The sequence below is a fragment of the Ranitomeya variabilis genome, chromosome 1 (genome assembly GCF_051348905.1).
Source record: "Ranitomeya variabilis isolate aRanVar5 chromosome 1, aRanVar5.hap1, whole genome shotgun sequence".
NCBI classification, from domain to species: Eukaryota; Metazoa; Chordata; class Amphibia; order Anura; family Dendrobatidae; genus Ranitomeya; species Ranitomeya variabilis.
The window spans coordinates 397,198,223-397,210,799 of record NC_135232.1 but is presented as its reverse complement, the minus strand read 5'-3'; the positions used below and the strand labels follow the sequence as shown (position 1 = coordinate 397,210,799).

At 44.1% G+C, this 12,577-nt stretch overlaps 1 protein-coding gene across 9 annotated transcripts in view; it reads right to left on the bottom strand.

Moving 5' to 3' along the window:
* The window catches only part of SMARCA2 (SWI/SNF related BAF chromatin remodeling complex subunit ATPase 2), a 403,813-nt gene that overhangs the window by 273,876 nt on the left and 117,360 nt on the right, over positions 1–12,577 (bottom strand). For 7 of the 9 annotated variants that reach the window (XM_077249116.1, XM_077249118.1, XM_077249115.1 and 4 more), the window contains exons 3-5: positions 11,935–12,067; positions 7,886–8,251; positions 7,218–7,319 (exon numbers count right to left, since the gene is read on the bottom strand). In XM_077249116.1, the coding sequence (XP_077105231.1) occupies positions 7,218–7,319; positions 7,886–8,251; positions 11,935–12,067 (601 nt within the window). The remainder of the gene's footprint in view (positions 1–7,217; positions 7,320–7,885; positions 8,252–11,934; positions 12,068–12,577) is intronic. The other 2 variants (XM_077249119.1, XM_077249123.1) reach the window with 1 other exon arrangement.

Below are 12,577 nucleotides of genomic sequence, written 5' to 3'. Positions count from 1 at the left end.
AAAAAAAAAAAATCACTCAAATTTATTAAAAGTGTGTACTGCCTATGTGGGACCATGCAGGAACATAGTCTCATCAATCCACATCTCCTGGGCAGGAGAGGAAGCAAAAGCATACAGACACTTCAGCAAGGGTTCCCAACTGATGCTCTTCTCTGAAGAAAAGCTAATGCTACCTGTTTTACCTCACAGAAATGATCAGCTATGATCCCCTGCTGTAATGTCTGTATCCTCGCTTTTGCTTCCCCCCCTGCCCAAGAGCTGTTTTATGATCACACCATGTTCCTGTACGGTTAGATACAGCCATTACACAGTACAGGCATATCATTAGCTGCAAACTTCTAACACTGATTAGACAAGAACCAGAGCCACGGATTTCTTCACCCCAGATATCATTTTAACCCCTCCATGACCAAAGGTATTTTCGTTTTTGCATTTTCATTTTTTGGTACCCTTCTTCCCACAGCCATAACTTTTTTATTTTTTGCGTGCCAAGCTGACATTTTTATAAATACCATTTTGGTGTGGATACAGTCTTTGGATAGCCCTTTATTGCATTTTAATGCAATGTTGTGGTGACAAAAAAAAACCAAAAACTTAATTCTGGTGTTTTAACTTTTTTTCCATTACGCCGCTTAGCGATCGGGTTAATTCTTTTTCACATATTGTTAGATTGAGCGATTCTGAACGCGGTGATACCAAATGTGTGTAGGTTTGGGGTTTTTTTCTATTGTTTTATTTTGAATGGGGCAAAAGGGGTGGTGATTTGAACTTTTAATTATTTTTATTTTTTTTTTAACCTTTTTTTTTTTTTTTTTTAATTTACTTTTAGCATGCTTCAATAGTCTCCATGGGAGACTAGAAGCTACCACAACCTGATCGGCTCTGCTACGTACAGGCGATGGTCAAAACGCCTGTATGTAGATTTGCTGACTTGCTATGAGCGCCGACCACCAGGCGAACAACCTCTGGTTGTCATGCCAACCCATCGACAACCTGCTGTCATGTGACTAGGGCGCCGATGGGCGGGATTTCCAGCGCGCTTGCTGGAAGCGTGTGTTAAGTGTTGCAGTCAGAGATTCCTCCCGCAGCTGTTAGCGGGACATGTCATCTACTTTGAACAGCTGACATGTGCAGGAAGAGATGTGGGTTCACCGCCGGAGCCCACATCAAAGGGAGGGTGTCCGACATCAGCGTACTATTACGCCCGATGCAACGCCTGTGTCTTATTGAGACTGTGTGCACCTTGCTATGGTGCCCCCGGCCAATTGCCATGAGGTTTCCTGTATTTAAAAGATCCCCACCCATTGGTGGGGGCCTGTGCAACTTACTCGCTCAGTCAGTTCTTAGGTGCTGAGGTGCCAGGCCCTGTCTCTGTTAATCTTATGTCTACCACCCAGGGGGGCGTTGTACCCTGGTCTGTGTCCTGTGTTTGCCATCCAGTGGGGCTTCGTACCCTAGCCTGTGTCCGCTACCCAGTGGGGCGTCGTACCCTGGCTTGTGTCCATGTCTCTGTGCCTTGTCCTGTTCCTGACTTTGTCTTACCCTAGTCCTGTTCCTGTGTCAGTTTATATCCCTGCCTTGGTTTCCTTTCCCTGCTGTGCGTACTCTGTGTCTTACTTTGCTTTGCTTTTGGCTCTGCTCTCTGCGACCTTGCTTTGCTCCTGCACTGCATTCTGTGACCTTGCTCTACTCTCTGTGGTTTTGCTCTGGGCTCTTCACCCTGTGGCTTTGCTCTCAGCTCTGCACTCTGTGTTTTGCTCTGCACTCAGCTCTGCACTCCGACTTTGTCTTGCTCTTGGCTCCGCCTCCTGTGTTTCTGCACATGGCTCCGCCTCCCTCATTTCTGCACGTGGCTCCGCCTCCTGCTCTTGGCTCCGCCTCCTGCGTTTCTGCACGTGGCTCCGCCTCCTGCTCTTGACCCCGCCTCCTGTGTTAATGCATGTGGCACCGCCTCCTGCTCGTGGCTCCGCCTTCTGCGTTTCTGCACTTGGCTCCCCCTCCTGCATCTCTGTTCTTGGCTCTAGCTCCTGTGCTTTCGCTCTGCATCCACTCTTGCGATCTTTCTCTACCTATTCTTAAGTCCTCCTGTCTGAACAGGTTCTTACCTGTTTTACATACCTGCCTGCAGACCGGTCCCTACCGGTTCTTCCAGTGTACCAGCCTAGTCCGCTTGTCCTGCCAGAGAGTCACCCGTACCTGCCTGCCAACCAGAGAGCCAGCCGTGCCCGCCTGCCAGTGTCTCTGTAGTACCCGTACCTGCATGCCAAAGAGCCAGCCATGCCCGCCTGCCAGTGTCCCAGCAGTGCCCGCCTGTCTGCCAGAGTGCCAGCCGTGCCCGCTTGCCTGTCTATGTTCCGTTCCCCGGTGGGATCAGAAGCCACAGCCAGACACCACCCTGGAGTGGTACCTGGTAGCTTCCTGCCGCACAAGTCTGACCTCACCATCAGAGGCTCCAGCGAAGGACCAAGGAAGCTACTTAGTTACGCCCCTTCCAAAGTAGTCTGGTCTGTGGTCCAGTGGGGCCACACCCCCACGCCAACCAGTCTGGGCGCGAGCGTGACACTATCCCGTCAAGGTGACCAGGGCCCGTATGACCCTCGACTGGATAGTACGTCATATGCGATCAGCCGCGCTCACGGGGGGAGCACGTCCGACTGCAGCCGGGTGTCAGCTGATTATCACAGCTGACATCCGGCACTATGTGCCAGGAGTGGTCACGGACCGCTCCCGACACTTTAACCCCGGAACACTGCAATCAAACATGATCGCAGATAGCATATGGAAGCATCGCGCAGGGAGGGGGCTCCCTGTGTGCTTCCCTGAGACCCTCAGAACAAGGCGATGTGATCGCGTTGTTCTGAGCGTCTCCTCCTGTCTCCTCCCTGCAAGATAGCCACGGGGTCCTTCTGGGTCCTGCAGGATGGAGGCTTGTCAGTGCCTGCTGAGAGCAGGCGCCAGCAAGACTCCTTCACTGCCTGTCACATCGCTGATCTGACACAGTGTTCTGCAAAGTGTCAGATCAGCGATCTGACTTTAATATAGTGATGTCCCACCCTGGGACAATATAAAAAAGTAAAAAATAAATAAATAAAAATTATTACACTGTGTAAAAGTATTTTTTTTAAATTCCTAAATAAAGAAAAAAATAAAATAAATATTGTTCCAATAACGAGCCGCCATACAGCATCATCAGCGAAAAAATAAAAAGTTATAGCGATAAAAAAATGTCACATGCCTGAAAATGGACCAATAAAAACAACTCGTCCCGCAAAAAACAAGACATCACGGACTATGTGGACCAAAATATGGAAAAATTATAGCTCTCAAAATGTAGTGACGCAAAAACTATTTTTTTATATAATAAATAATAAAACAAAAATAAATTTATTTATTTCCATTTTCCCATTAGGGTTAGGGCTGGGGCTAGAATTGGGTTTAGGGTTTGGATTACGTTTACAGTTGGGTTAGGGGTGTGTTGGGGTTGGGATTAGGTTTAGGGGTGTGTTCGGGTTAGGGTGTGGTTAGGGTTATGGTTAGGGTTTGGATTAGGGTTAGGGCTGGAGTTAGAATTGGGGGGTTTCCACTGTTTAGGCACATCAGGGGCTCTGCAAACGCAACATGACGCCTGATCCAATTCTGCGTTGAAAAAGTAAAACGGTGCTCCTTCCCTTACGAGCTCTGCAGTGCGCCCCAACAGTGGTTTACCCCCACACATGGGGTATCAGCATACTCAGGACAAATTGGACAACAACTTTTGTCCAATTTCTCCTGTTACCCTTGGGAAAATACAAAATTGGGGGCTAAAAGATCATTTTTGTGAAAAAAAAATGATTTTTATGGCTCTACATTATAAGCTTTAGTGCAACAATTGGGGGTTCAAAGTGCACACCACACATCTAGATAAGTTCCTTAGGTGGTCTAGTTTCCAAAATGGGGTCACTTGTGGGGGGTTTCCACTGTTTAAGCACATCAGGGGCTCTCCAAACGCGGCATGGCATCTGATCTCAATTCTAGCCAATTCTGCATTGAAAAAGTCAAACGGTGCTCCTTCCCTTCTGAGCTCTGCCAAGCGCCCAAAGAGTGGTTTACCCCCACGCATCGGCGTACTCAGAACAAATTGTACCACAACTTTTGGGGTCCAATTTCTCCTGTTACCGTTGGTAAAATAAAACAAATTGGATCTGAAGTAATTTTTTTGTGAAAAAAAGTTAAATGTTCATTTTTTTTTTTTTTACATTCCAAAAATTCCTGTGAAGCACTTAATACACTACTTAAATGTGGTTTTGAGCACCTTGAGGGGTGCAGTTTTTAGAATGATTTTCTATCATATAGACCCCTCAAAGTGACTTCAAATGTGATGTGGTCCCTAAACAAAATGGTGTTGTAAAAATGAGAAATCGCAGGTCAAATTTTAACCCTTATAACTCCCTAACAAAAAAATATTTGGTTCCAAAAATGTGCTGATGTAAAGTAGACTTGTGGGAAATGGTACTTATGAAGTATTTTGTGTGACATACAGTACAGACCAAAAGTTTGGACACACCTTCCCGTTTAAAAGATTTTTCTGTATTTTCATGACTATGAAAATTGTACATTCACACTGAAGGCATCAAAACTATGAATTAACACATGTGGAATTATATACTTAACAAAAAAGTGTGAAACAACTGAAATCATGTCTTATATTCTAGGTTCTTCAAAGTAGCCAACTTTTGCTTTGATGACTGCTTTGCACACTCTTGGCATTCTCTTGATGAGCTTCAAGAGGTAATCACCAGGAATGGTCTTACAACAATCTTGAAGGAGTTCCCAGAAATGCTTAGCACTTGTTGGTCCTTTTGCCTTCACTCTGCGGTCCAGCTCACTCCAAACCATCTCGATTGGGTTCAGGTCTGGTGACTGTGGAGGCCAGGTCATCTGGCGTAGCACCCCATCACTCTCCTTCTTGGTCAAATTGCCCTTACACAGCCTGGAGGTGTGTTTGGGGTCATTGTCCTGTTGAAAAATAAATGATGGTCCAACTAAACGCAAACCGGATGGAATAGCATGGCCGCTGCAAGATGCTGTGGTAGCCATGCTGGTTCAGTATTCCTTCAATTTTGAATAAATCCCCAAAAGTGTCACCAGCAAAGCACCCCCACACCATCACACGTCCTCCTCCATGCTTCACGGTGGGAACCAGGCATGTAGAGTCCATCCGTTCACCTTTTCTGCGTCGCACAAAGACACGGTGGTTGGAACCAAAGATCTCAAATTTGGACTCATTAGACCAAAGCACAGATTTCCACTGGTCTAATGTCCATTCCTTGTGTTCTTTAGCCCAAACAAGTCTCTTCTGCTTGTTGCCTGTCCTTAGTAGTGGTTTCCTAGCAGCTATTTTACCATGAAGGCCTGCTGCACAAAGTCTCCTCTTAACAGTTGTTCTAGAGATGTGTCTGCTACTAGAACTCTGTGTGGCATTGACCTGGTCTCTAATCTGAGCTGCTGTTAACCTGTGATTTCTGAGGCTGGTGACTCGGATAAACTTATCCTCAGAAGCAGAGGTGACTCTTGGTCTTCCTTTCCTGGGGCGGTCCTCATGTGGACCAGTTTCTTTGTAGCGCTTGGTTTTTGCCACTGCACTTGGGGACACTTTCAAAGTTTGCCCAATTTTTCAGACTGACTGACCTTCATTTCTTAAAGTAATGATGGCCACTCGTTTTTCTTTACTTAGCTGCTTTTTTCTTGCCAAACAGTCTATTCAGTAGGACTATCAGCTGTGTATCCACCAGACTTCTGCACAACACAACTGATGGTCCCAACCCCATTTATAAGGCAAGAAATCCCACTTATTAAACCTGACAGGGCACACCTGTGAAGTGAAAACCATTCCCGGTGACTACCTCTTGAAGCTCATCAAGAGAATGCCAAGAGTGTGCAAAGCAGTCATCAAAGCAAAAGGTGGCTACTTTGAAGAACCTAGAATATAAGACATAATTTCAGTTGTTTCACACTTTTTTGTTAAGTATATAATTCCACATGTGCTAATTCATAGTTTTGATGCCTTCACTGTGAATGTACAATTTTCATAGTCATGAAATTACAGAAAAATCTTTAAATGAGAAGGTGTGTCCAAACTTTTGGTCTGTACTGTATCTCTGTGATTTAAGAGCATGAAAATTCAATGTTGGAGAATTGCGAAATATTCTCCAAATTTCCTTTTTTTTTTCCACAAATAAACACCAGTAATATCAAAGAAATTTTACCACAATTTTAAGTACAATTTGTCACAAGAAAACAATGTCAGAATCACCGGGACCCATGGAAGCGTTCCAGAGTTATAACCTCATAAAGGGACAGCGGTCAGAATTGTAAAAATTGGCCCGGTCATTAATGTGCAAACCACCCTTGAGGGTAAAGGGGTTAAATGGTGATTTTTATTTTTTTTTAGAAAGTTGTAAGAAAAAAAAAAAAAAGGAAAAAAAAAGTGCTTATATCGCCAATGTCAGAGACTCGTAGAGTTTTCATTTTTTGGGATCTGGGACTGTGTGAAGGCCTATTTTTTTTGCAGCTTGAGTTGATGTTTTTATTGAAATTATTTTGGGGTAGATACGATATTTTGACTGCCTCTTATGGCATTTTATTGTAATGGTGCTGCAACCAAAAAAAAAAAAATTTACTCTGGCGGATTGATTTTTTCTTGCCACACAGTTCACTGATCAGATTGTTTTTATATTTTGATATTTCGAGAATTTCTGAATGAAGCGATATCAAATTTGTATTTAATTTTATGGTTTTATTTTCAATGGGGCAAAAGGGGATGATTTAAACTGGTGTTTTTTTCTCATATTTTTAAAAACTTACCTTCATCTCGTTTTATGGACTTTAATAGTCCCCTTAGGAGACTTGAAGTAGCGATCATCCAATCGCTTGTGTTACACATAGCAGGCCTTCAACACTGCTCCTGTTAAATCAGCCATCAAGTACGGGGAAAGATGTGGGCTAGGAGTGCGAGGCAGGAACACGACCTTTGACGTAATTATGTCAAAGTTTGTGACGGGGTTAAGGATAAAGTTTTAGTACCATAAATTTTTTAAAGTTGGATTTGACCAGTAGAACTGATACTGATTATGAAAATGTGGGTACTCAATAATTCAAGGAGCCAGGTGGCTAATATGTACCTATAAATTGGCTGCCAGTGCCCAACTGTTATTTGTCTGAATGACACTCAGCCTTACCTTCTCCCCAAGGCTTTAAAGCCATTGTAGCGGCATGTCCGGCCATTGCAGGCGTAGGCCCTGTTCCAGAAGGGGCAACAGTCATTGGGTGCATTCCCATGCCTTTGAGGAACAAAAGCGAAAATAAAGCACAACTCGTTTCTACAAAATGATCAACTTTTGACCAAACTGGCACATAATGGATATAAATTATATGTACACATCGGGGCTGCATTACAAAAACTCTGAAGAAAAATTTTAAATAATGAGGTTTTTTTTTCTGTTTTTGCAGCTCATGGAAACCATGCAGCATAAATCATTATAGTATAAAAATAATTTACATATTGATAAACTCAATAAATAGGAGGTACACAATGGATATATGAGCAAATACATCATAAAACTATTGTGTGAACACGGACTTATGGCTGCTTGTTCTACTCTTCCATTCACACTACATTCGAATGCTGACCTATACAAACATGTGGTATGAGACACACAGCATAAAATAAAAGAGGCTTAAGATCTGTCCCATCAGGGTAAGCCCTCTGTCGATGTATCCTACTATTAGAGAATACGGAAACCAAGGGACCCTTTTCTACAAGCACAGAGCTCCACTTAGCAACATGTAATTCTACATTCCCACTAAAGCAACAAGAAAATGACTGAGCTGAAGATCTTTAACTTACTTGGTGGTCGAATGTAGTTAGCAGGTGGCTGTTGAGGTGGCGGCGGTTGTGCTTGTGGTGGCTGCTGCTGTTGCTGAATTGCAGGCAAGGTCCTCTTTCCTTGGACTGCAAGTTGTAGATTATCTGACAACGGTTGCCCTCTTGCCAACATCTTGTAAGCCAATATCTGAGCACGCAGCTGGTGAAGCTGAACCTGGCTAAATGCAGAGGGTCCACGACTGGGCTGACTAATAACTTGTTGGTCTCCTTGCAATAGGAGCCCAGGCTGCACTGGAGGTATCTGAGGGGGTGTTGGTCCTCCACCAGACATTGGACTTGCTACATGCTCAGGAGCCCCCAATGGTGATGGGTGAGGAGACAAATATCCTGAAGGAAAACACACATGCATCTTGTTACGATTCCACAGCAGACTATATATAATTTTTCAGTAACAGTTTACCCATGGTTATTAACTCATTTTCCTGTCAAGGACGGATCTCTTTCATTCTTGAAGTAAAGAACTTCAGTAGTGGAGGAAGTACCCGTTACAGCTGGCTCCATAGCCCTGAATAAAGGCGCAGAAGGAGGCCAGCATGGGAAGAGCAAGATGTGGACAGGAAAGGGAGGATTTGTCTTCTGTTCCTTTACTACCTTTATTTTGCATTGCCTATATAGCACCATCATATTCCCGAGAGCTTACAGGCATTATCACCACTGTCCCCATTGAGGCTTACAATCTAAAATTCCCTATCAGTATTTGCACTGTGGGAAGAATCCTTGCAGATGTTGTATCTGTAATGATTTGAACTCAGGACCCCGTAACTGCAAATCAGCAGTGCTAACAGAATATATACTGCAATACTAAAGTATTAAATAAAATTAAAAATCTCACCCTTTTCCCAATCTTTTAACTGGGAAAAAAAAAAAAAAAAAAAGCAAAAGCTTATTTTTTACTGCCGAATCCATAAGGCCGGGTTCACATTGCATCAATGGCAATGCGCTGACGGCATCTGTTACATAGGGGCACTAACGCCATGTAACGGATGCGTTAGCACACTCACTGACTGCCATTATGTAGCGCATCTCTAACCCAATGTCATAATCGGCATGCGTTAGTGATGTGTCGTCATTCTGTGACGAACCCTCGGACGCAGTCTGCAGCGTTTCCGGGTCCGTCTCCGATAGCGTAGGTGGAGCATCTGCGCTATAGCGATCACATAACACGATCTTTATGCGTTGAACGGACTGCACTTAACGCAATGTGAACCCAGCCTAACAGTCGGATCTTAAACTGTAAAAATTATTTAACATTACCACAAAAAAAAAAAAAAAAAAAATGAAACTAAAAAGAACACTCCAAATGTCATACATACAAATCACAAAATCGCACAACTAATCTTACCCCATGAGGTTATTTAAAATTATAATTCATTCCATTAAAAACAAGCTCTCATATGGCTATGGCAAAAAAATAAAATAAAAAAATTTTACTCTTGGAAGAAAAAAGTGCAAATGCTAACATTGGCCAGGTCTGAGAGGGGTTAAAATACTGGGCTTTAATGTACAGAACATTTAAACTATAAAAATAACTCCAAGGCAAAAGAAGAGGAGCGTGCACTAGTGATGAGCGAGTATACTTGTTGCTCGGGTGGTCTCCGAGTATGTTAGTGTTCGGAGATTTACCTTATATACTCGAGTATAAGCCGAGATATTCAGCCCAAATTTTTGGGCTGAAAGTGCCCCCTCGGCTTATACTCGAGGGCGCTGAGGCATACTTACCTGCTTCCGGGGCTCCTGGCGCTCCCCCTGCCCGTCCCACGGTCTTCGGTGCCGCAGCTCTTCCCCTGTTCAGCGGTCACATGGGACCGCTCATTAGAGAAATGAATAGGCTGCTCCACCTCCCACAGGGGCGGAGCCGCATAATTCATTTCTCTAATCAGCGGTGCCGGTGACCGCTGACAGAGGAAGAGGCTGCGGCACCGAAGACCAGCTGTCCGGGGGAAGGAGCGGGACGCCGGGAGCAGGTGAGTATTACATATTTACCTTCCCTCGTTCCACCCGCCGGGCGCCGCTCAGTCTTCGCGTCCTCTTGTTCTGACTGTGCAGGTCAGAGGGCGCGATGACGCATATAGTGTGCGCGCCGCCCTCTGCCTGATCAGTCAGTGCGGAGAGACACCGGGACCTGGGTGGGGACCTGGGGAGCTGCAAGCAAGAGAGGTGAGTATGTGTTTTTTTTTTTTTATTGCAGCAGCAGCAATGGCACAGATTTATGTGGAGTATCTATGGGGCAACGGTGCAGAGCACTATATATAAGGCACAGCTTTATGTGGAGCATCTATGGGGCCATAATCAAAGGTCAAAGGTGCAGAGCATTATATATGGCACAGCTATCTATGGGGCCATAATCAAAGGTGCAGAGCATTATATATGGCACAGCTATCTATGGGGCCATAATCAAAGGTGCAGAGCATTATATATGGCACAGCTATCTATGGGGCCATAATCAAAGGTGCACAGCATTATATATGGCACAGCTATCTATGGGGCCATAATCAAAGGTGCAGAGCATTATATATGGCACAGCTATCTATGGGGCCATAATCAAAGGTGCAGAGGTAATATATAGCACAGCTATCTATGGGGCCATAATCAAAGGTGCAGAGTATTGTATATGGCACAGCTATCTATGGGGCCATAATCAAAGGTGCAGAGCATTGTATATGGCACAGCTTTCTATGGAGCATCTATGGGGCCATAATGAACGGTGCAGAGCATTATATATGGCACAGCTTTATGTGGAGCATCTATGGGGCCATAATGAACGGTGCAGAGCATTATATGTGGCACAGCTTTATGTCGAGAATCTATGGGGCCATAATGAACGGTATGGAGCATCTATTTTTAATTTTGAAATTCGTCGGTAGCTGCTGCATTTCCCACCCTAGGCTTATACTCGAGTCAATAAGTTTTCCCAGCTTTTTGTGGCAAAATTAGGGGGGTCGGCTTATACTCGAGTATATACGGTAGTTTTCATCACGGCAGCTGAATGATTTACAGCTATTAGCCAGGCAGAGCACATGTGGGGGTTGCCTGGTTGCTAGGGAATCCCCACATGTAATTAAGCTGGCTGGTAGCTGTAAATCATGCTGCAGAGGTGATGAAAACTAAATCTGCGAGCAGTCATAAATACTCGGAGGTCACCCGAGCAACGAGTACACTCGCTCATCACTAGTGTGCACATCTCAAGACCCTTACACAATAATGTCGTGACCCTAGCCTACCATCCAAGAGAAACAGGATGATTATGGTGGTCAGAATGTGGTCAAATTTTCCAGGATGTGGAGAAGATGGGATGACATTTCTACATATTGTCCATTGTCAGTCCGTAAAAATTGTCATCCCACTGCAGTCCTAATTTTTTCCATGGACCGATTGACTTGCGTGGCTGAGTGTGTTAGGATAATAGGATCCAACTCCGGCATGATGCAATTTCTTTCTCAGAACAGCCCAATTTTCATTTGCTCCATTTCAAGGCAAATTACATACTGATGCGACTAAGGTAAAAAGGGAAATTTATATTTTCCAATTTTGTCAGGATACTACCTTTGATTTACCAAGCACTCTTAAGGGTTTGTGCACACGATCAATAAACGCTGCGGGTTGGATGCGGTGTACTTCTGCAGCGTTCAACCCCCATCGTCCAGATGTTACAGCATAGTGGATGGGATTTCAAGAAATCCCAAGCTCACTATGTGTCCACAGATGCCTGAGGCTCACCTGCGGAGACGGACATGCGGCGCGTCTCTCAAGAGCGCAAGAAAACTCTGCACATGGTGAATCTGAACAGTTCAGTGAACACATGTGGATTCACCCGCGCTCAATAGCCGGCAGCGCTTTGGACGCAGCAGACATGTGTTGCGTATAAAGCACTGCCAATTCCGGATTGTGTGCACATACTTTAAGTGATCTTGCTCAGAAATGGATTCAAGCTACTAGTGCTGCTCTTCCTTATAAACCAGTTAAGAAATCCTTGCAATTTCCTTTTCGTAACCAAGTAAAGCAGCGAGTACCTTGACTATGTTGATCCATGGGACTCTGTGGAGGGCCCATACCAGCATGAGGTGGCCTAATATTGGCGCTCTTCATAGTAGCACAGAGCATTTCATCAGACATTCCTTTGTCATGCATGCTCTCCATGGGCTGCTGCAAAGAGGATATTATTAATTTTCACTCAACAAATCCTATTAACACATACTATACATCATCTTTAGCTTGAATTGTTCTAAAATAAAGTCTTGGTATAACTACAGTTGGGGCTAACGTTATTGACACCTTTGATTGATAGTATTATAAAAGCCAATTTCTTCAGAAATAATTGGGCATGCACAGCATATTAAAGAAATAAATAGAATGACCAAATGTATTCAACAAAACAATTCTGACCTGTCATACAAAACAGTCAATTAAAAAAAAAAAAAAAAATAGTACATGGCGAGGACAGGGTTAAAGTTTCCCTAGTTGGTCAACCTTTGGCAACAATGTTTTTTGTAGTCCTGTGAGCTCTTTGCACTTGGCTGCTGGTAGTTTGTTCCATTGTAATTCTCTGAGGTTCTTGAATGTTTGCTGGGTTTTTCTTCCCAATAGCAGTTTTCAGCTGGCCTGCATAACCCAGCCCATTTCTCTTCTCTCTAACTATTCTAGTCTATACACAGT